Genomic DNA, 27,528 nt, shown 5'->3' with positions numbered 1-27,528 from the left:
ATTGTGGGGTGGCCCCAACAACGACGTCCACGAATTTTATACTATACATCCATACATACATATTGAGAATTTGTTGTACATGTAGATATAAACATAGATATAAACATTGGACCAACAAGGATCTCAAAAAAGCGAGGAAGGTCGGTATTGGCTTAAGATTTATGGGAGTTGGAGATAAGGACCATGAAGCATGGTCTCTTAACGTACATGAATTTAATACAAATTAAAGTTGAATTTAGATTTGTAGGGCTTTTGAAGAGAGGTCCTCGATCGATCGCATGGCATGGACCAAACATATAGCTTGGTCAGCAAACCATATGAGAAATTACAGAGATGTCTAGGTCTTGTCTTCGATGGTAAACTGAACGTGGATGTAAGATGCCACTTTGCATGGAAGCCATTGGAGTATGCCACTGTCATGTACGTAGAATAGAAGACATGGTGAGGTCCATGCATACACTGATACAGCACTTCTGAATCACCGATATCAACCCAGTGGACGTATCGATTTAGTGGGCAACTTTGCTTTTTTGTCTTCCTCAATCCCGCATTATGTTCCCTTAAACATTGATTAGTCAAGCTATCAATTCTCTTGCCTTGTCTGTAATCTTTATTTGTTGTGAAAAGTTAGTTTTCGATATGTATACACACATTTGTACATATTAATAAATCAAATGAAAGATACATTTGCTTGATATAAAATCGATAATCTGTTTAAAATATTAGCATACGAAATAATAACGTTGTCACTACTACTAATTAAGGCATCCCTATCTACCAACAGGGACTGATGGAGACTAGTATGGAATCAAAGCCAGCCGTTCTAAAAGTTTACCAAATATTTTGGAAATTTGGTTTATTAGATTCATGTTCTTTAAGTTTTTTAATACAACCTAAATTTTGTTTTTAATAAAACGAGGTTAATTAGGAGATTAGACTAAGTCACATAAGGACACTAATAATGTAATATCAAATTCCTTATTTATAAAGTTGAATCTAAAACCTTACTTACGAGTAGAGATAAATATTACTAAACTAACCTAAAAGTTGTATGATGTAAAATACTAGGCTTGAACTCTAAGGGTAATTAAGATCAAAGTTATTTGGTTAGTTCCTTCCGCTTGCAAATTTTTGAAGTGAACTCTTGGGGTTTGGTTCGACGTTAAACTCCGTCAGCGAGCTTTCCGTTCTCCAAGCGCTTGGGGGTACATGGTATGCCTTCTAGGGTGCCCAATTCTTTGCCTTTCTCCTTGTGCGTTTGAAGTCAAAGTTAATACTGATGGTGTGGCTCGTGGCTTTCCAGGCAATGTTGGATTTGGTGGTAATTTATGAGACTATTTGTCATTGTCTAGGGTGCTTTGCGGGATCTTTCGGTATTCTTACTGCTTTAGAGATGGAGCTTAAGGCTATTATTCATGCTGATAGAATGGCTACGAAGAAGTTGACATTCTCTTTGGATTGAGTGTGATTCTGCTTTAGTAGTGCATATTCTTTCCAATAGATCTATCAGGTGCCATGGTGTTTATTAGTTGAATGGTCTAACTATTGCACCATTCTCTCTTCTATGCAGATTCGAGGTTCTCATATATATCGTGAAGGTAATTAGGTGGCTCATTGTTTAGCAAATTTGGGGTAAATAATGTTCGGATTATTCATTAGTGGGATTCTTTTCCTCAGTCTGCAACTGAAGCTTTTGTTCATGATCTTCGGGGCTTTCGAACTTCCGCTTCTCTTAGGTGTTGTTTTAGTGGTTTCCTCATTCTCTAGTATTGAGTGTCCTTGTTGGTTTGAGCCTGGGTAATTATTTTCAGCTCTATCATTTTCATTTTTTGTTATGTTTAATGGCTTTTTGATATTGTGTTAACGTTAGGTTTCTTGTCTCCCTAACTTATTGTACCTTTAATTTTATTTTAAGATGAACGTTAGCTTGGAAGTGTGGGGTTAACTGTCCCTATTTGCCTAATTCTAGTTATATGGTCATTTTCTAGTTTCTAGTGGATGAACATGCATGGCATTGATGCTTGGCCCCATCTAGGGAATCCTAGAAATTCTCTTCTTTTCGTAATCTTTAAGTTTTTTAATACAGCTTTGAACTTTTTATTAGTGACAAAATTAAGATAAGTGGAAGTTAATTACATGCATGAAACACTAAAGTGTCAGTATCAATATTTACATAATATTAACCAATCTATCAAAGTAAACAATTAGTTTTGTCTTCACTCTGCTGGCTGCTTCATCCCCCTTCATTATCATCCTCATCTTGTTTAAAATTATCTAACAACAAGTATATCTAGATGTGTCACTTAATTAATTAATTAGTTAAATGAAGATCTGTGACCGTGTGACATCACTATGATGTCGAAGATGCATGGAGAGGGGAGAGGAGAGGTTGGGAGTTTAAGATTCGATTTCAAATAACTGGGACAGAAGGAAACAAAGGGAATATTTTTGCACACCACACTTAAGTGATGTTGATGCTCATCACTTTATTTGTCACTGTTAGATATTTCAAAATCTATGTAGTGAATAGACACAAATCTTAAAATTTAAACTTATCTAATGATGATAAATAAAGTGATGAACATTGTCACAACTTGAAGATTATGAGCAAAAAAGCACTTGAAAACTAAAGAAGATTTGCAGTGGTTCGTTGTGATTGGGATGAAGATATAATATAATATCAAGGCCATTAAAAGATGGGAATGCATGCTCAGAAGAATAAAATCATTTTGTAGGGCAGTGACTGGCCTACGATTAATCTTATTTTATACACTGTTGGATTGAAGATTCAATATAATTTATAGGGTGATCCAAGAAAGATACACCATCCCATGTGCTTCTCTTAATTATTAAGTTTAAACATATTTTATGGTTAATTTGGAACAACTAAACAGTAATTGTACCTAATTAAGGTTTCTAGGAAGAATGGGGTCATATATTTAAGCCTTGCGCGGGTGGGATTAAGGAGGAAAAAATAAATGAATGGGATTTGTGTTCATTTTCTTCGTTTTAGGTAGAAAGTGGGAAAGGCTTAAGCATATAATATTTGATAAATGAAGAAACCTGAAAGAGGTCATTGATTGTTGTCGGATCCTTTTACTTAAAGTTTGTACTAGACGATTAGGGTTCGGATTAATGAGAATATTGAAAATGAAGGTGATGTTTTCAGTAATATTTTCGATGTGTGAGGATGTTAATTTTGATATGATTCAAATAAATTTCACTTTACCAAAACTTTGGAGTTGATTGGCCAATCGATGACACAATATACTATATCGTTTTGGAAAAGGTTATTTTTCATGCTCATCAAATACAGATTTGTTAAAAAAAAAAACCATCAGCGCATATGTCTAGTCTTCAAGGATGAATTTTAGACATGTATTTCGCTCGACAAATTCTTAGTTCGATATATGGCGCTGGTGAAATCACACGACGGTTACTAAAGGAAGGCTGAAATGCCTCTGTGAATCTCCTAACCCCCCGAAAGAGCGGACTACCTTGACGAAACCACCAAATGGCCCATTATTTTAAAAAAGTACAGATTTGTTCTTTCGGCTAATTAGTATTTTAAAATGAGACAAAGGGTACCCTAACACATTCCTAATTGTATTTTTGATATTTCCCAAACCATCAGCATTAACCAAATTGCAAATCTACCTACATCAGTAGCTTAGACGCGAGTGGTGGGGATTTGAATGGAAATTACTTTCACATCAAATTATCATTCCACCACAAAGTTTAAAGGGAGTTTATGATTAGATTAGAGGCTCCCTGATGTGTCGGTAAGAATTCTTCTAGTTTTATATCACAACTTTCTCTCCTAACATCAAGTTGCTAGGAAGGTATTTAAGTAAAGGTAGGGTTTGATCGAAGATAAAAGGTAAAGTTGATGTGAATATATGGGGTCGAAAGAGATGGAATTAGCATCACTTTCACAGAGTGATGGGTACGTGCGTGTGATATGGATGGAATAAAGGGGAAAGACAGATGGAGGTTTAACTTAAATCTGATCTCTGTGATGGCTACGGTTTAACCTAACAGAAACCCAGAACAATTCCGTGTTGCTCACGGGATGCAGGAAAAAAGATTAAAGTGCTTACAAAGGAAGACGGTGGATGCTTCTATACCATGCAACTTGAACTTTGCCTTTGTCTTCATTCATCTTTACAATCTTTCCTTTGTTCCCATTACAACATTAAAATATCCGATGGAAATTTGATATAGAAGAAGGTTGAGGCTCTAACATACATAATACAGGAATAGTTCAACTACTTATAAGCACATGCAAAAGTTTATTATTTTTTCGATGTGGGATTTACTCTCAATATGCTCCTTCATGCACGTGTGGTAAATTTTCAAGCCTAACACGTGAACAACACAAATTGGGTGACGTGAAGCATGTCTAATCGTTGGTCTTCACACATGGGACAACCTTACTCTGATACGATGAAGAAAATTAGATTCACCATAAAACCTATAACAATATAAGGAGTAACCGAACTACTTATAAGCACATGCAAAGATTTCTCTTTTCTCTGATGTGGGATTACTCTCCACATCAGAGGTCCTCAATGATTTAGAAAATTACGAATTCATGCATGCTCTAATTAATAAAAGTTATGTACGAGGCGAGTTGTTTAGACATCTATGCTTTAACAAATACGTACAGAAGCATTGTCTGATAAGGAAGTTGGTCCCGATATTTTCCTCATTTCCAAAAAAAGGTTTTTCATTTAGAAGTCTTTAACACCATTTTATTAACAAACACTTCGAACTCAATACTTTAATAAACAGTTTTGCTGACCTTTTACAAATAACCAAAAAGAGAATACGTGTAATATAACCCATCATTTTGTTGGTTACAAAAGTGTTCTTCCATGAAAGAGTTCACAGGCAGGATTGGCTTCATAAAGAAACATGATGCACCTTCAAATTCAATGCCTGCCTTTACTTGTTGAATACCAACCACCGCAATAGTTTTTGGGTAAATTTCAACGTCACTGGTAAAATTCAAGCACGAGAAGAATGCTCATCATCCATCAGGCTATTCGACAAGATCGATCGGGATCGGGAGCATAACTTCAAATTCTGTAGATTCTAATGTGATCTCTCAAAAATATTGTCTGTCGACAATATCTTGCTTCTGAAGAAATATCCCACTTTGCATAAATGTGTTGAACGGTAGTTCCATCCAACTCTATTTTTCCCTTTTCAACACGGATATAAAAATAACAAAACCACGCATCAAATCCATGTTCAAAATTGGATTAGCACAGATATGCCTGCAATCTTGAACAAATCATGAATTAGACAATGCAAACTCAACCAAAATTTTGGCCCAAGATACCTAATTGAGCCAATTTTTTTATTTCTAGAACCGAAAAATTACAAACCCAAATCAGAACATAATCCAACCGTTATATCCATTGTCCTCATTTTTTTTGAAACTTCAACGATCCGAACTGTTTATTTTATAAGCCTCTATTAATCGATGATCATTGCAAAAATTCAATTCAATCGGTAACCATTTTGCCTATTTAATTATCACAATAAAATTTCATTATTTCTTATAGAACAAAATGTTCATCAATCTTTTTGAGCTCAATTAGATGTCTCAAATATTTTCAATTTAGATAATATTTTGTAAAAATAATCTATGAAGTACAACTCGAAAAATAAAAAAGTACAATCGTTGAAGTTCGATATAGCATAGGACCTACGACTAATTCCCAGTTCAAACAATCTTCCTTTTAAGGACTTTCTATATATATCAGCCTATTTATAAACATTACCAATATGTAGGCTTCGTGTCAATGATTAAATTCGATAACTCTAGATTTTCAACCTAAGTTACAGGAAGAAGTGGATGTCAATTTTCAAATCTTGTCCAAGTCGAAGATAGAAACTGGATTAGTCATAAAGGCAACTTACCTCTTCTAATTCTCACAAAAAGTAGCAAAGATCGGGAGAGAAAAAGTTCGATTCTTGACGAATCCATGTTCTACCTTCAACTCAGTACAAAATTTGGACGCTGACATCCATTTCTTCATGGAGCATACAATGAATGCAATCCAATCCAAGACACCAAACGAGATCAAACATTCGTTTCGTGCCATTATATTAAGGAAGAACTTCAAACAGGTAATGTGATTAGCCTTATAGAACAAAACTAAACCATATCATCCATTTAATATATTATTTCATATACAAACAAGTTTCGGATATCATCTCACAGATGGAACCACAAACGTAGGAATCAAAGTAGTGACCAGTGCTACCTTATAGAACTACAAGTACAGAAACACTCGAGCACAAGTATAAGAAGTACCCCGATCACCTTGTTCAATATATCCATCAATATCTTGAACGGCTCCTAACCCTGTAAGGTCAGCTCTCGAAATCAATCCCCAGGAGTACAAATAGCCCAGGCAACAAAAGCAAAAGGAACACAGTGGAGTCACCTTGGCGAGCGGGAATAAGTTCGTGAACGATTACGAGTTCGGGAGGGGGAGCGAGATCGAGAACGAGACCGAGACCGGGAACGGGAATAACGCCTTCGCGAACTCTTGCTTCTGCTCGGACTTCTACTACGTCGGTGTCTTCTGCCATTAACACATCTTCACAGTCATGGGAAAGACTATAATTACAGCATAGTGGTACGCATAAATTTTTGACCCGCCAGACAAGACTATAACATGATTTGGTTATCAGACTTATTAAATTCACATTGCAGCCAGCACCTATTATATAAAAAGAAAATTCAACTACCTTGGAGGAGAGCGGCTGTAGCTCCTACTGCGACTACGACGCCTAGATCGACTTAATCGGCTTGTTTCTGCAAGTTTTTCCAGCCTCTGGCGCTCCTGCTCTCGCTTTTTAGCTATTTCAGCAGCTGTATCTTTCTTAACTGAAGAAGCAAGTAAGTTGTCATATTATATACCACGAGTCAGGCACTGATAACAAAATTCAAAAAACAATCAGATGTTTAACGTAAGAAATGCATTAAGTTGTCGGACATACTCTGTTTGTTCAGCTGCTTACTCATAATCCTTTTAAGTCGTTCTTGAGGAGTTTCTTTCTTCTCCACTGGTTGCTGCTTCAATGGCCCAACAGAAGTACTTCCCTTAGTTAACTTAGCTATAGCCGAAGATGTGCTGTGAGTTGAGAAAAAATACACTTTAAAAAGTGACAAATATATAGTTTTAAGGATACAGAAGAACCGGGTGATAAAAGCAGAGATGAAAACAATAAGCACAATGATTAACAAAGTCTTCAATCATTAAGTTTCCTCAAAGATAAAACGTGAAAAAAAAAACAAAAGATCTTCTGATCCGGGCTTCATGAGATACCTTGCTGGTGGTTTCACCACTTTAGTGCCTTTATCCTTCTCAAGGGATGCCCCAGATGCAGGATCAACATGCAGAGCCTCAAGTATGAGACCAGTTGAAGGCCTGCAGGAAAGAAGCAGCATTAGGAATAACAATTTCGGGGAACAAAATGAGCTTCAGAAATGAAGCCTCCTTCCCTCTTCCTCTTGGCAGTTAGATAACCCTAAGCCTGAACTATTCTAAACCACAATATTTTGCCTCAGGTAACAAAATGGGTGAAAAGCTGCAGCAGAGTAAAGAGTGTCCAATGAATCTTTGCAAGAATAAAAGGTCGAGTGCTCCGACCGGTTTAACATATCGGTCTGTGAGGGAGGAGATGACAGTGGAGAGAACCCTTCACGCTTAGATCCATCCTTGTCCCCAGATCCCCCGAATTCAGTAATATATTCTATTTTAGCATTTGTTGGTTTGCTTCGATGACCATCATCAGAATGTCGTCCGCGAGGATATCTCCGTGAGTATGATGGTGAATATGATCGAGATCTTGATCTGCACACGCAAATAACAAGAGGCATCAAGCAAAGTCGTTATGTGAAAAAATATAGATATGCACAGCAATGATATAAATATTTTACCTTCTTGAGCGAGGGTAAGCTTCATATGTTGGACTTCGTCTAGTTTCACTGCATACACAGTGTGCAATCGTATCATAAGTGTTATGGGAAGCAAAATACCACCATTTGGCAATGGGAAGACAATTAGTTTTGGAAAATAAATTTTGCATTTTTTACCGGTATGGGTCATGGTGGAGCACCCTACTTCCAGTCACACGTGCAGCTTCTCTTTCTCTCTCCCTTTCTATCTGAGAAGCCTTCCTTCTTTCCTTGCGACTCAGCTTCCTCTACAGAGTTTTTTGCAAAATCAAATAATGCATTATGACTACTAGAACAGAAAGCACATGTAACCCACAATTGTGAGAACTTACAATTGCAGGATCGCCTTTGATCACTTCTTTTTGCCTTTTCTCCTCCTCCTTAGCTTTCTTATCCATGTAAACAAGCCAACCATATCTTTTTACACCAAACTCTTTTGCTATTTTATCCATTCCTTCATCACTGCTGTCATCACTGTTGAAATCATCATCATCCTCATCTTCATCATCATCTTCATCGTTATCATCAGGGTCCGAAAACTGGGCCTCATCTTTTCCATCCCCTTCATAAGAGTACCCCACCTGCGAATAAGAGCCCTTAACAGCAGAAGGTTGTTGCACCTGAGACCTGCTACACGTGCATCAAAACACAAGATATGATGCCACAAGCAAGACTATCGTAGTATCCTTGATCTTATCACTATCGAACAAATTTATTTAATGCACTATACGAGAAGACCTGCACATGGAAATATGCAAAAGTAAAAGTCAAACCTCTTAGGAGCAAAAGGAGCTGTAAACTTGGCCTCTATCTCTTGATCCACATGTAGCAAACCCTCATCATCGGTAACTGTTAATGTAAGAAGCTTAAACCGTGAAAATCTTAAACTAAAACCCAATATCGCATTTAACATTTCGAACATCAAAGATTGATAATTTTTGTCTTCCAGTGGTAACATTTTGCATTATTTTAGCCTTTATAGATACAGAAAAACAATGTATAACCTATGAACTTGAGACCGTGATACAGCTAATTAACATAAGCATGGTCAGTAATCTACAATGTAATCCACAGTTAAATGAATACACACGATAAGAAATTAAAATAAAGTACCGACATCCTCTACGACGATGCTTAATTAAATCCCGATAACGCTCAAAATTAACAAACTCTTCTAATTCCTCCTCTTCTTCGGACTTTTCTTGAGCACGCAAGTGCCGGGTATCTCGAATAAAATCGAGCAGAGCTCGGCCATCAAATCTGCATTTCACATTACCAATACACAATTCAAGCTAAAAAAACTTCACAAATTTAACATAAAATCAACAGTAAAATGAAAAAAGAATCGAAATTTATACCTATCGATCAGAACATCCTGCTTCCCATTCCAAGGAATCCTGAAAGGTATTGAATTCGAACAAAACGACGTCGTGATTATACATACAATACACATATGCAAACTGGAGCTGAAAGAAGAAGAAGAGTTGAGGGAAAGAGGCATTACAGGCCTTGCTGGTCCTCGGCGGCTTGGTAGAGGCCGTCATCGCGGTACAAGCGGCAGCGGGAGCCGACGACCTGGATCGACTGCTGGGGGTCGCCGCGGCGCTTGGCCAGGAAAACGGCACGTCGTTGAGCTCGCTTTCGAGCGGCGTCCATCATGTCGTGGACCTTCCGCTCCGACCTCCTAGCTTCGTGCCACATCTTTCCACCGGATTCGATTCGATTCGCGTCGACTGGTTCAGTTGCGAACCTGACGGGAGCCCTAACCCTTTTGGTAGTTGTTGCACTTTGCCTCCTCTGTCACCGACTTATGCCATGAGAACGATGAGCAGAATTTACAGGACTTTGGTTTTTTGGGTTTTTTCAAGCCCACATGTTTGATATTTTGGGTCTTCGGCCCACATTTACTCGAGCCCAAGACTGTCATACTTTTGCATCTCTACTTTTGGAGAATTTGAACAAGGATTTTATGCAGGGGCGCAAGTTGGATTGCGAATTCCAATTTTTTCATGAAAATTTGAAAACTTTTGAAAAATTTGTACGGATTACCATAGTGTGGCCAACATGTTTTGTCTGATTGCAGCTCTAGTGGAACTTAGGTTACAATAATGAACGAAGGAAGACAGAAACCACTTGTATCGTAAATTCGACCAGTTGGTGGGTTAGGTAGACGTATCGCTCCATCACGCCTTCAAACCTTACAACCTCTATACTAGACAGCTAATCTGGCTCACATTATTATGTCTTGACTCATAACTATCCGACTAATAGTCCATTGTTTGGCAACTGGTCTAATCTTCCTATGCCTAATTTCCAACATCAATGATGACCCAATTTTCATAACAATCTTCGATCAACAAGGAAAAAAATTACATGTAACGAAGTGCATATGGGGCTGAGCCATAAATTTAACTAAAAGAGGACACCTTAAAGAGTTCAAGCTCTTTTTGGTGAGGAGGCCGCCTCGGCTTCGTATTGGAGCCCTTTGATTTTATACAGGCCCAAAAATTAATGTGTAACGTTATATATATTTTACTAATTGAAAAATGAAAATTACGGCTCGTCCCATTTTTTCAAGACTTCTTCACGTGATGCTTTCTCTTCAGGCTTCTTCACGTGTTGTGCAGCAGCACCCTTCCCCCAAAATTTCCTCTTCTTTCAGAGTTTTAGTGTGTTTGTTAAAAGTTTAGGGGAGAGATTGATTACGCTCACCACTAGCGTCAAGACATATCTATAATTTTGAGTCGGAAAGATTTATATGTGATATCTAACTGGCAATTGTTACTTGTATTTATGCAGGAATTTACAGATTACGCAGTAACGAGGACTGCAGGTAGAAAGACTCGAATCTTAATGGAACGATACACAAGGCAGGAACCTTATCAACTGAGTCAGCTATCGTTAGCTTTTCTTTCAATTTTTTGTTTGGGAGAAAGGGAAGAATTATTTTTCAAAAAGCAAGAAGAAATTTTTTTAAATGACATTAAAAAAATATATATTATTTAATTACTTATTAAAAATGACTCTTTAAAATTTTTACTTTAAGCGTCACTTAGTACTACGGTCTATGTATTTCTTTTCACTTGTAAGTGACATGCTTTAAATTTGATTTTCGCTCAAAGTGAATCAAATTATTATAGTTAACTTATTGTGGTTTAACCTATTTTTTCACTAATTTCTCTTAATGTAGATAATATTAAATGTATTTAAAAAATTCCTCTTAAGACTCATTTCATATCGGGATGGCTCTACCTCTAACCCAATTCATCTCTCTTGCGACATAATATATCCATTAACAAACCAATAAGTTAGTCCTCTAAAAGCAAATAACAAGGCACCACCCTATGTCATCAAATTTGTTACTTGGTTTTTGTCGTTAAGTACCCAGATACATGAAAAGGCACACGTTAATAATTCAAGTCAAATATTAGCTTGGGATCCCAGGACCGAATGATGGGTGCCTGCCTCCTCTTTTTTTTCGGGAAACAAACTTAAATTAAGGCATCAAAAAGCACTTCCATTGATAGCTTTTGGCTTTAGAATTTAGGTGATGCTGCACGGATCATAAGTAGAAACCCCACGAAGCAGAAACCAATTGATGTGTCCTTTAAACTGCTGCTTTTGCTCAAAATCTATAAACCAATATGTATTGAAATGAACTTTTTTTATTTTTCAAATGTGCTGGCTTGATTTTCCGCCGACTAGAAACTGCTGCGCTGACCAATGATTACTAATTAGAAAGTGCTTTTGGGTTAAATTTCAAAAGACATGGGACACCTGACATGATAAACGGCACTTTGCATAATTCCCATGTCACTATTTCCTCAGCTTTTAGTTTTAGGGCTTGGAAGGGTCGAGACATGGGACTCCAAAGTCATAACCATCAAACACACAGCTGCAAATTTCCAATTATAAAATATCATAATTCATACAATATTTGATGTAATGCATAACATATGACATATCATATATCATATATGGTATGTAAAAGTAGGCAGCAACTTATAATATACTGCTATTTAACATTTTATATTAATGGTAAAATAATTTGTAGACAAAAATTTACACATATTTTATATTATTAATACAAGGCGTTATAGTAAAAACGTACTTATATCATATACGTACTCCTAAAAATAAGAACTTTGGCATATAGCAAATCGGCACCCACCTTCTCTTCTTGGTCAAAGAATTAATGAAAGAAAATTGCACGGATTCACCCCTCTATCATATATGACATTAATTTGTCCAAACTCTCCGGAACTTATGCGACTTATTGGAAATTAAGCCGCCAGAGACCCATGCACGCAACCTCTTGCAGGTTTCTGGGTACGTGAAGTAATTGGCATGTATTATAGCTTAACAGTGATCAGTTGGTAATTTATACAGAGGTTTGCGTATTGGATTGTTTGATTAAAGAATATGTTATAATTAAGCTTTAGCAAACTCAATCGTGACATTGTGAATTAAAATATTATGGCGTGTTCTATCTTTCAACCAACTATATATATAATACAAATTAAACCTGCTCGTGTACTTAATTACTCTCATAATTAATTATGTATTATCACAATACCATAGTTCCTACCCAAAATAAAATAATAATTAATTGTGTACTATTTTAATTTCTTTACATGCAAACGTAGCTATAAAATAATTGAAGTTTGAGCAACCCTGGTTAGTTGTGACCCACTCCATTAACATGAAAATGAAATAAAACTAAACGGCAAGTTGAACTAATTGAAAATGAAACAAAACTAAACTGATTATCAAGTTACTTAATTAATGTCATAAATGAATGCACCAATTGAAGCATATTCCCTTCTATTACGTACCGTGTGTGTCAAGTTACGTAATTGTGCATCCAACCCTATCTCAAGCTGTTAGTGCATATCCTTTGTGTTGGCATTTTCCTAACAAGTTGAGACTTGATGTTAGGATCAACTTTACTCAAGCTATAGAAGATCAAGTCCAATCAATGGTCGTTGTTCTACGGTTTCTATGTCACAATCTCAAGTTTAGGGCGGTAATTAAGTAAGACTTAGAGATGTACATGCATTCTTAGACGGTTTGGAAGCATGAAAATGTTTTTCTGCGTGTGCAGGATTGAAGTGTCATTTCATCCTATGGTGTTTTGGAAGCTAATTTGGTCTAATTAAATTAAGCTAATTGGTCTAATTAAATTAAGCTAACTCAGTTATTTTATATAATCATATTAACGTTTCTTTTAAGGCTTATAATTTTGGCGTGGATTAATATGAGTGGCAGGTGCAGGTCCTTATTAGTTTTAGATGTAAGGCTTTGAAAAGAAAGCCCCTCAGCCTTGAAGGGTTGGTGCTAGGGTTTACACATGAAACATTATCTATAGGCCAGCTTGTTGCCCAGAAAGTTGTACACAGAATAGAGAGAATCACTTATACTTTAGAGAGAAAATATTATATGCTTGTAAACAGTTTTTGATGAGTGAGTTCATGTGCATATATCATGTTCCTAGAAGATATGTTCCGTGTTTGAGATTTTTCCAGGGTTTCATCACAATTCCATATCTTGAGATTATGTGTGGAAGATCCTGTGGAGAAGAGTCGTGAAGCGAGATTGTCATAGTGGCGAAAGACAAAGTAGCAGCTGTGCAACTCCTGGGAGTCTTGGGGTGTCCTTGTGTGCTAGGCTAAGGTTGCGTCATGGTGCTTGCATAAGTCTATTAGATGAGTCTTCTAAAGTTACTTTTCTAATAGTGGATTTGTGTCATTGGTTGTGTGCCCGAGGATGTTTCTCCATATATTGATGTTTTACCTCGCAAAACCCTTGTATCCTATGATTTAGTTTATGCACTTTATTTATCTGTGTAATAAGATTGATATTTGCTTTCAGTCCTGATGTCTGATTATTATTTGCATCGCTTGTTACACTTGTTAATCAAACTTATTTTCTATTTCTACTGTATACATAATTAACGTGATTAATAATTCAAATTTATGAAAATTAGATTAAGCTTATTCACCCCTCCTCTAGGCTTTGTGTTACAACCTATTGTCTTCACAAGCTCAATCCACTTGCAGCTTTTCAACAATTTTAGCTTCACTAGTTATGAGAGCCTTTCAGTGTAATACTGTGATTACCTACTTCAATTCCAAGACAGCCAACTTTGTGTTGGTAAATCTAACATCACCCTTTTCTCTAAATACAATAATCCAATTTTGTATAAGTTTGTCATATGAGTAACTTCATTTTAAGTATTGTTAATTGATTCTTGCATACTTAATCATTTGAGGCTAACATAATTTTTTTAGTATACGATATACCTAGAATGGGCTCCATATATTTTCTCCAAACCCATAAATCCTAAACATGTAAGTGATTTTCACACTCTCGTTTTTTTCTGGTGCGCTTATTTTTTTAATTTATTTTGTAGATTTTTTTTTTATTCATTCAATTATACGACTAAAAACAATGACATAAGTACAAAAAGAGAAAGAAAAAAAAGAGTGCGAACCATTTCCCCTTAAAGCATAATCACACATTAATCCGTCACTTCTTCATGCATATCATATATTTACCTTAATTAAAACTAAAATACAAGGTGGTGGGTGTACCCGTTTAACCACTTTTACTCATGTGAAGCATCAAAGACGAGAAGTTTCCAAACCCTTTCCTCTCCAAACATTTTCCCCAGAACCAAACAGAAAATAAATATTACCAAAACACTCGAACAAGGATAAAAAATGAGAAGTTTCCAAAACCTAGTGAAGAAGCAACAATGGGAACAGGTCATCATGACGAGGACTAACCAAAGCAAAGTCTCTACTGGGCCACACCATCCACCTCCCCCCCGCCCTATTAAACCCTCTTCCTTCATAACAAACCAAAAAACGCCAACCAAGCCATAAGCGCTCCAAAGAGCCCCCAGCGCGCGAGGTCCTCCGACCTCCGCCGCACATCCCCCCACCGACAACGCCCGGGGCGGTGGCTGCGCCCATGTCTGAACCCCACCTGCCGCCTCCTCCTCCACCGCTCTACAAGCAGCGGTCGTGGTCCCCGGACGCATACCGCGACGAGGCATGGCACCGCCGCAAGAAAATCAACGGCAGATCGAACCTCCAGCGGAGCAAAAGCGTCACTGACGAAGACCTCGACGAGTTGAAAGCCTGCATCGAGCTAGGGTTCGGGTTTGACTCGCCCGAGTCCGATAAGCGACTCGCTGACACTTTTCCCGCGTTGGGACTTTACTACGCGGTTAACAAGAATTACGGTGACTCGGTTTCTAATAAGTCTACGGCAACTCCAACGACGTCGTTTTCCCCGACGCCGTCCGAGTGCGACTCGGTGACCTCCCCCATCGGCAGCCCCCATACCATTATCGGACCAGGTATGTATATATATTTTCACGTGATTTTAAAAATAGACAGGGTTTTGTTCTTCTTCATTTATTCATCATGTTTATGATTCAAGTTCCTTACTTTTCTGTTTGTTTCTCGGGAAAATGTAATGTTGGGTGCAGGAGATACGCCGCAGACGGTGAAGACGCGGCTGAGGCAGTGGGCCCAGGTCGTTGCTTGCACGGTGAGACAGGGTTCGTGAGATCAATGTAACCAAACCAGAGTTAAAATTGTAACCAAAACATCAACGTCAAACTTCGTCAATGATTGTTGTTTATGATTCCAATTTCCCCCCACCCCACCGACTTTGCTCGCATGGATAAAAAATAAGGCCAAATGGGATTTAATGGTCACAATCTTTCTAATACACTATCATAGGATCATTAATCTGATTTGGCCTAAAAATAAAAACTGGAGGGATTAAAATTTTGAAAAGTAGTTGTTTAGAGTTATGTGAACCAACTTGTACTAGGATGGATTGACTTTTTGCTTTTGGTTTTTCTTTGGCTGGAAATTTGGCAATGTTCTCATTCTATTTGTCTGCTCTCTCTTCTTTTTTTTTTTTTTTTTTTTCTCATTTAGTTGAATTAATTAATCAGTCTGTCTGTCTGAATGTTTATGTCCGACACTTTGATTCTGTAATTTGAATGTAACAAATTATAATATACAATGCACTACAACATGATGTCTTCTTTTTCTTTTTGTTTGTTTGTTTTTTTCAAACAATGCATGCTTAGCTCTAGCTCGCATAGAACTTTCCAAGAATATTCCTCGTCTTAATTTTTGATACTCCGGTTTAGATGATGAATATATAAATCTTTTAACAAAAGCGGAAGAATTTTCATTACCAAGAACAACAAGTATAATAGGTATGGGTACATATTTTTCAGTAACAAAGTTTTTGATTTGGAGATAATTCGCAAAAAATATAAATGAATTAAACCCCTATACGGCTACCGCAAAAGACCATTAGAACCAAGAGTGTTCCAGAATAGATTTGTCACAAAAGACGATAGACGTGACAAACTTTAACACCGAGACCCTCACACAAAGCTACTGCAAAAAGCAACGCTACCAAAGATCGTCGAGGCAACACAAAACTGCTTATACCCTCCACTTTAAAGTGATTTTGAAAATGAGTCGCAACATTTTAAAATTCTCATATTACATCAGAAGATATTGAAATTGTATCCGCTTATTTTTTTTAGTCTAATTGACTGTTTGATCCTTCAATAAATTGATGAAGCTATGAGCATGAGACTAACATATGAGCTGAAGCAATATGTAAACTACATTTGCGCCATATTTATAAATAAATAAAAATGCATCAATTTAATGGATCCTCATGACCCATTTTGACCAATAAAGGTCTAAATTTATTACAATTTCAAAATTTTATAGTGTAATGTGAGAAAATTGGATCCTCATAGCCTATTTTGAAAATTGGATATTAGTCCCATAAAGCGTGGGAACACTTCGTGGTCTTTATCTGAAAAAAAAAAAAAAAAAAAAGCGTTCCATTCCTAAGGGATATAAAATATAATTAGCCCTAAAATAAATGTTAAATTACATGACACTGTTAACCACAAGGAATGTTTTGTCTTTTACTTTTGAATGGTAAACTAAGGAAACTGAACAGGAAAGAGGAGGGCGGCTAGACTCATGCTCTTTCTTGAAGAGGAAGGCAGTGAAGCTACCTGTATAAGATTCTGTTCACATGTTATACTTTAATCTTCAGGAAAACTAATGAAAATGGCTTAAAAATTTTAAGTTTTAATAATAAGGACAAAATAAAGGGTAAAGTGAATAGTAACAGGTGTGACTTTTTAGTGTAAAAATGTGATTTTTCGTTAAAGTGAACAGTACGGTGAGCTTTTCGTTAAAACTCACTTAAATCTTAATCCATTAAGGTTTAAGATTACCTATTAACAAAACATTTTAGTTGGGTCGGTGATATAGTGCATGGATACTTTAGCTTGCTTATCGTGGGTAATCGGCAGATTACTTTAAAAAGCCATTCAACTTCAACAATGTCGATGAATATGTGGCTTTTAGCCCATTTAATTAAAAGCATTTGTTTTTGCAATCAACTTCTCGTTTGAATTTCCTCCCGTAATTTAAATAAATTTAAGAGTAAATGATCTTATTTTTCTTTTAAATATATAAACTGAGTTTGAAGTGTTAATCTCAATCGAAATGGTGTGTATGCTGCGTTGGTCTTTTGTTATGACTATTGAATTTAGGCGGTGGATTTAAATTAAAGTGAAGAAAACAGGTTGGCTCCAACAAGCACTACCAAAAACATTAAGCATATGGCCTTTTATCGTTGCCAAGATTATTAAAACTTTAAAAACATGCTCATGCCTATGACTTTTTATGTGATGTATGCATACTGATTTAAAGACATATTCTCCTGTAGCTGAAAATGGTACCAATTTTTTTACATGATTTTTGACACATTTTTTTGTGAGTCCACTCCGTAATATATTTTTAATGACCCGAATTGTCTATCTTTTAGAACATCATTCATAGATCATCCTTGTAAAAAATTAGACCAATCCAAAATGATTAAGACATTCATTTGTGGTGAAAAAAAAAAGGCTTTTTAGCCAAAGTGGTCTATGAGATTTGCATAACTCCTCAGTTTGGTCCATGACATTTAAAATAGATAGACTTGGTCCCTGAGTTTGTCCACAATCAATCACTTTGGTCATTCGCTGAAAAATCTCCATAAAATAAGAATAAAATGATAAAAATACCCTGTCAAATCATTTTGGCCTATTGTTTATTAAATTGAGGGTAATTTTGTCATTTTGATCATTATTTAACATAATTTTTCACTGAATGACCAAAATGATTGATAGTGGACAATCTCAGAGACCAAAATGAGGAGTTATGCAAATCTCAATGACCATTTTGGTTACAAAGCCAAAAAAAAAAAAAAGGCTCTACAAACAAACCCTAAACTCTTAATCCATTTGTCATATGAATTCGGTTTGAGTGACTTTTGGTAGACATGATATCTGAAGGAATACCTAACAGATATATGGTTCGGATCGTTGAAATACATTACGAAGTGGGATCTACAAAAATGTGTGTCAAAAGTAGTGTAAAAAATATATATTTTGTGGCATAACTTTTGACACACGTTTTGGTATACCGAAAAATCACACGAATTCGAAACCATATGACCGTTGGATCAAAGGTTTAGGCTTTCTTTGTAGAACCGTATTCGTCCATTTTCTTCACTACAAATGAATTTCTTAATGATTTTGTATTTGTCTAATTTTTTGCATGCATGATTGATGTTCTAAAAGATAGACGGTCCAAACTGTTAAAATACATTATAAAGTGAGCTCTACAAAAACGTATGTAAAAAGTTATGTAAAATAGTGTCACGAATCTGCCCATATATATTGTTGAAGATTGAGATAATCAGGAATGAGACTTCGGCTCTATAGGAAAGTATCTTTGTATTAAATTAGTTTCTTGTTTCATAAGTCAACTTGTAATTACCTAGTTTAGCACTTAGCTTGTATATATAGTTGGAGTTGTATACCTTTTCTGAATAAGAAAATACGAAAACTATTATTCAAACCCTATTGGTTTTTCTACATGGTACCAGAGAGATAACTTGGGACCGAAGAAATTATTAAACCCTAGCCGCCCACTATGGCCGAGCACAACGATAAACTGAACCCATCTGGTTCAACGGAGGCAACCATTTATGATGTCAACCATGCTTATTACCTGCATCATTCTGATCAGCCGGGGATGATGCTTGTTTCTCAGCCGCTCACTCCAGACAACTACAACACCTGGAGCAGGGCGATGATTGGAGCATTGAAAGCCAAAAACAAGTTGAGTTTCGTTGATGGAACTTTCAAGAAACCAGAAAAGAAGGTCGCTGCAGCAGACTTGCATCAATGGGATCGATGCAACAGTTTAGTTAAAACATGGTTAGTAAACTCCATATCACCAGAAATTCAATCAAGTATTATTTACTGTGATCTTGCGTATCAAGTTTGGGAGGACTTGAAAGAACGTTTCTCTCAAACGAACAATATGCAACTGTATCACATTGAGAGCGCGATTCATGATTGCACCCAAGGAACAATAACTGTGAGTTCTTATTTCACCAAACTCAAAGCATTATGGGACGAAAGAGATGCTGCCATCAGTCTACCAGATTGCGACTATGACACCTTGCAACATGTGTTGGCCTTTCAACAAAATCAAAAGGCCATTAAGTTTCTTATGGGACTTAATGAAACCTTCAGTGCAGTAAAGGATCAAATTCTCTTAATGGATCCACTTCCACCAGTCAATAAGGTGTACTCTCTTGTGCTACGACATGAGAAGCAGCATGACGCTACTGCAGGAAAATCATCAGTACATGAGGCTGCTGTGTTTGCGGCCCAAGGATCCGACTCCAGCAAGAAATATGCTGATGTGAAGTGTACTCGCTGCAACAAAAACAATCACACCACTGAAGCTTGCCGTGCCCATTTGAAATGTGAATATTGTGGCTGGAAAGGCCATACGATAGATTATTGTCGAAAACTGAAAAGAGCGGATCCGGAGCAACAAAGAAGCCATCCTAAGCAGGAGAAATCCAGGGGTAACAATGTTTCAAGTAATCTTGACATAAAGGAATTGTCAACTTCCTTCCCATTCACACCAGATCAGTGCAAGCAAATAATGACCATGCTCAATAACAACCAAGCCAAGGCACACAATGTTGGTAAAAATCCCTCTCTAAATGATCTTTCAGGTAAAGTTTTTTCCTTCACTTCTCATGGTCAGAAATCATCGTGGATCTTGGATAGCGGTGCCACATATCACATCATTACATCACATACTTTGTTAACCTCTTATGTGCCTGTTAGGAATAAGACCGTGAAACAGCCCGATGGTACCTATGCCGCAGTAACACACATAGGGACCATGCAATTTTCCACAGATTTTGTTTTACACGATGTTCTTTGTGTCCCCACTTTCCAGCTCAATCTAATTTCCATTAGTCAGCTTGCCTATCAGTCCTTGTGTATCACGATTTTTCTAAGCCATTTTTGTGTGATTCAGGACCTTCGTTCGGGAAAGATGATTGGGACGGGGAGTGAACGAGAAGGCTTGTATTTTTTGGACGGCACCAACAGAAGACCTACCATATCCACCACTCATGCTGTTCAGAAAATATCACCACACCTTTGGCATCAACGCCTAGGCCACCTCTCTGACCAAGCCCTTCGCCATACTTCACTTTCTCCTCCTGCCCTTGGTTCTTGTATTTCCAATAATTGTCTTGTGTGTCCTCTCGCCAAACAAACGAGATCTCCATTTCCAATAAGTGAAATTTCAACTAGCATGCCTTTTGAACTATTACATATTGATATTTGGGGGGGTTTTCGCATTGCTTCCCTCACTGGAGCTCAATATTTTCTCACAATTGTTGATGATCACACTCGTTGTACTTGGATTTACTTAATGCAACACAAATCCGACACACGACACCATTTACTTAACTTCATCCACCTTGTTGAAAATCAGTTTTCTCATCGAGTGAAGACCATTAGAAGTGATAATGGCCCAGAATTTAAACTTGTTGATTTCTACTCCACCAAAGGCATCTTACATGAAACAACATGTGTGGCTACCCCCCAACAAAATGGGGTGGCCGAACGCAAACACCGTCACCTTCTCAACATTGCTAGGGCACTCCTCATTCAAGCTCACCTGCCTACCAATTTTTGGGGCGAAGCCATCCTCACCGCTGCCTACCTTATCAATCGTACACCCACTCAAGTCTTGCATGGTAAAACGCCTTACGATCTTTTGTTTCACAAACCACCTAAATATTCACATTTGAAGGTTTTTGGCTGTCTTTGCTTTGCATCTACACATGCACATCATCCATCCAAATTTGATGCTCGGTCCACCCCATGCATATTTATTGGTTACCCATATGGCAAGAAAGGGTACAAGGTTTATGACCTCCACACACGGAAAATATTCATCTCCCGTGATGTGCTCTTTCGTGAACATACCTTCCCTTTTAACACACCTTCCGCATCACACTCTGACATGACTCATCCACCACTATACCCATCTCTCCCTAACATAGCTGATTTCTCTTACGATCCATCACCTGTTTCACTCACACCTCCTAACCTTGACTCATCACCTACTCATCCTACACCTTCCATTCTTCACGGCACCAATGTCCCCGACACTGTGCCTCCATTTGCCTTACCCATCGACACCTCCACCAACCTACCTCTCCCCACCTCTGACGACCCCTCGTCTCAGCCTGCCCCCACCTCTAGTCGCTCTTCCACCCGAGCCACTCGACCACCTCCCTACCTACAACAATTTCATGTTGGTGTCAAGTTACCTTCTCGTTCCAACCAATCATCGACCTCTCACGTTGAATCACACAAAGGTATTACTTCTCACTCTCTCTCTCTCACTTTCTATCTTATGATCGTTTGTCCCACCCTCACCATGCCTTTACTACCTCACTTTCCCTTGTCAAAGAACCTCAAACTTATTTGCAGGCCATTAAAGATCCTAAATGGTGCCAGGCCATGAGAGATGAGATTTCTGCCCTTGAGGCCAACCACACTTGGACTCTCCAATCTCTTCCTCCTGGGAAGAAACCCATTGGTTGCAAATGGGTTTACAAAATCAAGCTTAATCCAGATGGTTCTGTGGAACGCTATAAGGCCCGGCTGGTTGCCAAGGGATATACCCAAATTGAAGGTCTTGACTACAAGGAGACTTTTGCTCCTGTTGCTAAGATGGTCACCGTTCGTTTACTCCTTGGTGTTGCCGCTGCTCAAGGTTGGCATTTGTACCAACTCGATGTCAATAATGCCTTCCTCCATGGCGACTTACTTGAAGATGTTTACATGCGCCTTCCACCTGGCTACGGACGAAAGGGGGAGACACTTGTATGCAAGCTTCAGAAGTCCCTTTATGGACTTAAACAGACTTCAAGGCAGTGGTTTCTGAAGCTTTCTTCTGCACTCAAGGTTGCAGGTTATCAACAATCCAACGCGGACTACTCTTTGTTCGTCCGATCCAAAGGCGCAAGTCTTACGGCTATTCTTGTGTATGTGGATGATGTGATATTGGCCGGTAATGATCTCTCATTCATTGAGAAGACAAAAGAGTTTTTGGCCAGCAAGTTCAAACTCAAAGATCTAGGAAAGTTAAAATACTTTCTGGGCATTAAAGTTGCGAGGTCATCTCAAGGTATATCTTTGTCACAACGAAAATATGCCTTGGAAATATTGGAAGATACTGGCTTTCTTGGAGCTAAACCGGCTCGATTTCCTATGGATCAGAACCTGGGACTCACGCAGACAGATGGTGAGCTGTTGAAAGATCCATCCATATATCGTAGACTCGTTGGTCGTCTAATTTATTTGACAATCACTCGGCCGGACCTGGTCTACTCCGTCCACATTTTAAGTCAATTTATGGACAAGCCTAGGCTGCCACATTTAGATGCAGCACATCAAGTTTTGAGGTACATAAAGGGGACGCCAGGACAAGGGATCATGCTCTACTCCACCAGATCCCTTCAACTGAAAGCATATTGCGACGCTGATTGGGCAAAATGCAAAGATACAAGAAGGTCAGTTTCGGGCTATTGTATCTTGCTTGGAGACTCACTTATATCTTGGAAAACAAAGAAGCAAACCACAGTGGCAAGATCTACAGCGGAGGCAGAATATAGAGCCATGGCATCCACATGTTGTGAGATAACTTGGCTAAGATATGTGCTTAATGATCTACATGTTCATCATCCGAAACCTGTTACTTTGTTCTGTGATAATCAAGCTGCCCTCCACATTGCATCCAACCCTGTATTCCATGAGCGAACGAAACATATCGAACTTGATTGTCATTTGGTTCGAGAAAAGATACAAGAAGGTCTTATCAAAACTGCCCATGTCCGAACTCTACAACAACTGGCAGATTTGTTTACCAAAGCACTAAGTACCTCTCAGTTTGAAAATCTTCTTAGCAAGTTGAGTATAATTAACATATACTCCAACTTGAGGGGGAGTGTTGAAGATTGAGATAATCAGGAATGAGACTTCGGCTCTATAGGAAAGTATCTTTGTATTAAATTAGTTTCTTGTTTCATAAGTCAACTTGTAATTACCTAGTTTAGCACTTAGCTTGTATATATAGTTGGAGTTGTATACCTTTTCTGAATAAGAAAATACGAAAACTATTATTCAAACCCTATTGGTTTTTCTACATATATCCTTACATGTCTTAAATTTACTAAGTGAATGTGATATTATTTTAATCCACTACATTCCAAGTTTTGTTCCGTTAGTATTAAAAACCTCACATAAATACTACCCTACAAAAGAAAATGGCATCTAAAATTCCAAATCATTACTTGTAATTATCATGGTGGTCCATTCATTAAAATTTCCAACCAATTTGCCATTGGTGTGGGCTGACCTGGGCCCAGAGTTGTGATCTGTTACAAGATGTCTGCAGACCCAATATCGAAATATGTAGTTGGTTGTCATGATTTTGCCTACTTCTCAAGTCTCTGCAACACAATGACGTTGTACACTAACACTTGGGCACAGCATCTTGATCAGTTCCTGACACGCTGTGGCGATTGCAGTGATCGTTTTGAACACATGCATTTGATTATTAGATCATATATATGATTGCCCATGGTCATCTGAGTTTCTGGCTCAGGTGACAAGAAAAGGTCTAGGGTTGGATTCTTAGATTCGATGTTAATAAGTTTATCCTCTGCCGAAAAAACTACCATTCCCACCTTTATTGCAGTATTACTGTGTTCTTAATTTTATTTTTTTCTTTTCTTCTGATTTATGTTTTTTTATGTAATAAATGAGAAGGGGCACAAACATTGACGCAAGTGTTGGTGTCAAAACTTGGATAGTGCCTGACTAAGTTCAACATGTTATTTGTTCCAGGTGTTGTTATTGGTCTCAATGCCACGAGATGACTTGAGAAAAACAGAAAATAGACGTGTGGTTATGTAGGATCACATAGGTTTGCACTAAGGTTAGACTTCTTAACCAAAATGAATGTACAACTAATGAGACTCTAGTTCGGTTAAGTTCTTTCTTATGCATAAAGTGAATGAAGACTTGAAATCCAGTGTGAAATATGTGTTTGCCTAAGTTTGTTGATGAAAACTGATTGTATTCATTCATGATTGAGTCAAGATTACAAACATTCATAAGCAACGCAGGCTGATAAGCCAGTTTACATAGTGAAAAGTAAATAGACTTCAAAATGTAAAGAAAGCAGTAAAACTCTAGCAAGATTCAAGTCATGAAGCGCAGGATAATGCTAGAGGAGTCCGTCAATATTGCTAGTATCGGGCTGACCTGGAGGGAAGACATAGCTTCAAAGAGGTGATCTAGGTTCGTAGAAATGTTCGTCAGCTAAACCATACTATGTGCTGTAAAGCAGTAAGAGTTTTACATCTCATGAATCATAGGTTGGATTCACTTTGAAGAAAATTTGGGATTGTAGTTGAAGAGCTAAGAGATTTGCTGAAGAGCAATTGGGTTGTGCTGAAAAAAAAAAATTGGTTGATTGAAGAATCATTTGAATTTTGTAATCGTAGAGATGGATTTGACAAAGGTTTTGAGATTGAAAGCCTCTTGTTCTATTTGGTGAAGGTCCTCGATCATATCGATGAGCTGGAGCAGGGATAAATCAATTATTTGATACTGAAAATAACTACAATTTGTGGTTGGTGGCCTTCTTCTAAGATTCATGGCGGTCGCATGCTGCTATGGTGCCGTAAACTTGTCTGGTGACGTGTTCCTAGTCATTTAAGGAAGTGCAAAATTCTCATGCTTGGTTGTCTACGTGGTAGATGCGCTCCGGGTAGAGATGAACCCGAGCTCTAGAGGGGTTGTTGTGTGCTAGGAAGTAGTTATCTCGAGCCCCAACAAGCTAGACTGAATTGGGAAGTGAATGGATGAGTGTTCCACGCCTTTCTGTACATGAAAATAGATCGGTACTATAATAAAATTTGTTTTTATTTTTGGCCCAAACAACAAATGTAACTACTCTCAGTCACTTAAGAAGCACAAATATTTTTAGGTCGGAGAGCAACAGTCCTAAACAGAACAACTCAACTCATTAATATTCATTCTTCATAAATCATGCATACAGTCCACTAGCTCACTTGCATATGTTCTTTTATCTTATATCACTATGGCCCATGGGTAATAATGTTCTCTTGACAGTTACTTTATATTATCATGTTAATCAAAATTATAAAGTGTGATGTATAATGTAATTTCGATAATTTGACAATACATGCATGACTCTCTTCGATTGAATTTTCCTACCAATTTCACATTGGTATTGTATTATTTACAAATCAACGGCACAGATTCAAAGTTGTGCAAGAAATTTAAATATCCTTGTATAAAATATCTCAAGTTGTTATAAAATAACCCTTATTGCTGATTGTAGAGGCTTAAATCATTTTCCAAAGCTTTCAAAGTTGGTGTGAGTTGACATTCCCTTCCCGTCTTAGTTCTTATTTTATTCCTTTGGTTGGAACCATTACATGGTACCAAAATGTATTTCATCAAAATTTCAAATAGTTGATCAGTACATCCTTGACAATTATGTTATTCCTATATCACATGCGGCCCACCTAATTTCTATCTGTTTTTCCTCTATGTCTAAGCCAATTTTTAGAACAGAATATCACATTCGAACATAAATTTCTTCTAAAAAGTTTCAAATAGTCTATAAAGTTGAACTTCTTTACCATTTTAATTGTTAGGATAACTATCTTTGAATTTTCATCCCAATTGTTGGCTTCCTTATGTTCTGATTCGGATTGCCTCTTTTCTCTCCTTGTCGTTTTATTGAACGTTTTGTTCAAAGATGCATCTAACTTTGTGTTTTTGAAATTTCGTACATGGCTTACAGTTGCAGCTGTCTACTAGAATTCATTCAAATAGTTACTAGTTTTTTTTTTTTTATTTCAAGGAAATGCAACATTTTTTTTTTACACTTAATTAATAAGTGATTTTTTTTTTTTTGTAGGATATTACTATATTATACCTCAAGGCACGTCGGTCTCCACATGACCGTTTCAATAGTCATAGGTTTCATGGTCTGTTCTTGATTTTGGCCTTTTTCTTGTTATCATCTCCACATAGACTTCATTTCCATCTACAAGAATGATGTTGGATTGGGATTCAAGTAGACAAAAAATAGTCTACAGTCCTCTAAAGGTATTCTTCAAATAAACTTATTTGAGGAATCTCTTGTAGGGCTAACTCTATAATTTCTATCATCTATAATTTATATCTCAAAGGTTATTCCTATAAAAAAAAAAATCACCCAGCTTTGAAACTACTATTGAATTAAACGGAATGGGACTTGGTGTTTCTTTGAAGAATCGTATTCATTCATTTTCTTCCCGACAATTGATGTTTTAATAGTTTATGATTTATCTAATTATTTACAAGAATGATCTATATGAATGACTAATTAAACTATAGATGGTTCAAATCGATGAAAAAAAATTATGGAATGTGTACCGCAAAGTATAACTTGAGGGATCTCCAAATAGAATTGGACTGGTGGCTCTTTATGCAATTATACATATTAGCCTTTACTTTGTTCCTAATTTATGTGTATTATTTGGTCCTTTCTTTGACTGCTTGGGTATGAAATTTCAAAGCCGCGGGTTCATGCAAGTCCTGGAAATTTTCTATAGAACAGTATATTTAATCAGAGAAATGGTAGGAAGACTGGCATCACCTATTTAATTACTGTGTCAACAAAAACCTTACGATGACCCTGTTCGACAAGCACATGCAAATTTAAAGTATTTGTCGCTGAAAACGACTTCCATAATTCCACTAGAATTATATTAGTGCGTTTACAACTTTCAAACAGTTCGATTCACTGATGCGAGAGAGGCCACTTTCATTGAATTGTGAGGACCAAATAATTCATGTACACGTACTTCGAGTGCAGAAGACAAAATCTGTTCAGATTATGCAAATTTTCAAACAAGATTAGTTAGGCCTCATGTACAAGTTTATATGCCTCATGAAACGATCAAGCCGCTTTTGGGGATTTGGAGGGGGAGGCATGGCACTTTAGGCCTATACGTGG

General features: G+C 37.3%; 2 protein-coding genes across 6 annotated transcripts; one reads left to right on the top strand and one right to left on the bottom strand.

Annotated features, from left to right (window-relative positions):
• Nucleotides 1-6,129: 6,129 nt before the first annotated feature.
• Nucleotides 6,130-9,974, bottom strand: LOC137746825 (uncharacterized). 5 transcript variants are annotated; one of them, XM_068486838.1, is made up of 13 exons: nucleotides 9,486-9,974; nucleotides 9,340-9,378; nucleotides 9,099-9,241; nucleotides 8,755-8,830; nucleotides 8,314-8,611; nucleotides 8,120-8,229; nucleotides 7,964-8,011; nucleotides 7,674-7,877; nucleotides 7,350-7,451; nucleotides 7,021-7,154; nucleotides 6,769-6,907; nucleotides 6,462-6,617; nucleotides 6,130-6,379 (listed from the first exon to the last, which is right to left on the bottom strand). In XM_068486838.1, exons 1-13 carry the CDS (start codon nucleotides 9,680-9,682, stop codon nucleotides 6,355-6,357), a joined length of 1,671 nt encoding a protein of 556 aa, XP_068342939.1. In that variant the 5' UTR covers nucleotides 9,683-9,974; the 3' UTR covers nucleotides 6,130-6,354. The 5 variants fall into 5 exon arrangements, with proteins under 5 accessions (XP_068342939.1, XP_068342942.1, XP_068342940.1 ...); XM_068486841.1 differs by having other exon boundaries at nucleotides 6,462-6,599; nucleotides 9,486-9,973; XM_068486839.1 differs by having other exon boundaries at nucleotides 8,314-8,608; nucleotides 9,486-9,971.
• Nucleotides 9,975-14,843: 4,869 nt separating this feature from the next.
• LOC137747511 (uncharacterized) lies at nucleotides 14,844-15,621 on the top strand. The gene is made up of 2 exons (XM_068487637.1): nucleotides 14,844-15,347; nucleotides 15,480-15,621. Exons 1-2 carry the CDS (start codon nucleotides 14,957-14,959, stop codon nucleotides 15,557-15,559), a joined length of 471 nt encoding a protein of 156 aa, XP_068343738.1. The 5' UTR covers nucleotides 14,844-14,956; the 3' UTR covers nucleotides 15,560-15,621.
• Nucleotides 15,622-27,528: the final 11,907 nt, after the last annotated feature.

This window comes from Pyrus communis, chromosome 10 (assembly GCF_963583255.1).
Source record: "Pyrus communis chromosome 10, drPyrComm1.1, whole genome shotgun sequence".
In the NCBI taxonomy this organism is placed as follows: domain Eukaryota; kingdom Viridiplantae; phylum Streptophyta; class Magnoliopsida; order Rosales; family Rosaceae; genus Pyrus; species Pyrus communis.
Note: the sequence above shows the minus strand (reverse complement) of the source record. Positions and strands in the feature narration are given on the sequence as shown.

Coding starts and splice junctions, on each gene's coding strand:
- LOC137747511 (XM_068487637.1), top strand. CDS start 14,957: ATGTCTGAACCCCACCTGCCGCCTCCTCCTCCACCGCTCTACAAGCAG. Junction 15,348..15,479: donor CCATACCATTATCGGACCAG/GTATGTATATAT, acceptor TGTTGGGTGCAG/GAGATACGCCGCAGACGGTG.
- LOC137746825 (XM_068486838.1), bottom strand. CDS start 9,682: ATGTGGCACGAAGCTAGGAGGTCGGAGCGGAAGGTCCACGACATGATG. Junction 7,155..7,349: donor GTGGTGAAACCACCAGCAAG/GTATCTCATGAA, acceptor CTCAACTCACAG/CACATCTTCGGCTATAGCTA. Junction 6,908..7,020: donor TAAGCAGCTGAACAAACAGA/GTATGTCCGACA, acceptor TTGCTTCTTCAG/TTAAGAAAGATACAGCTGCT.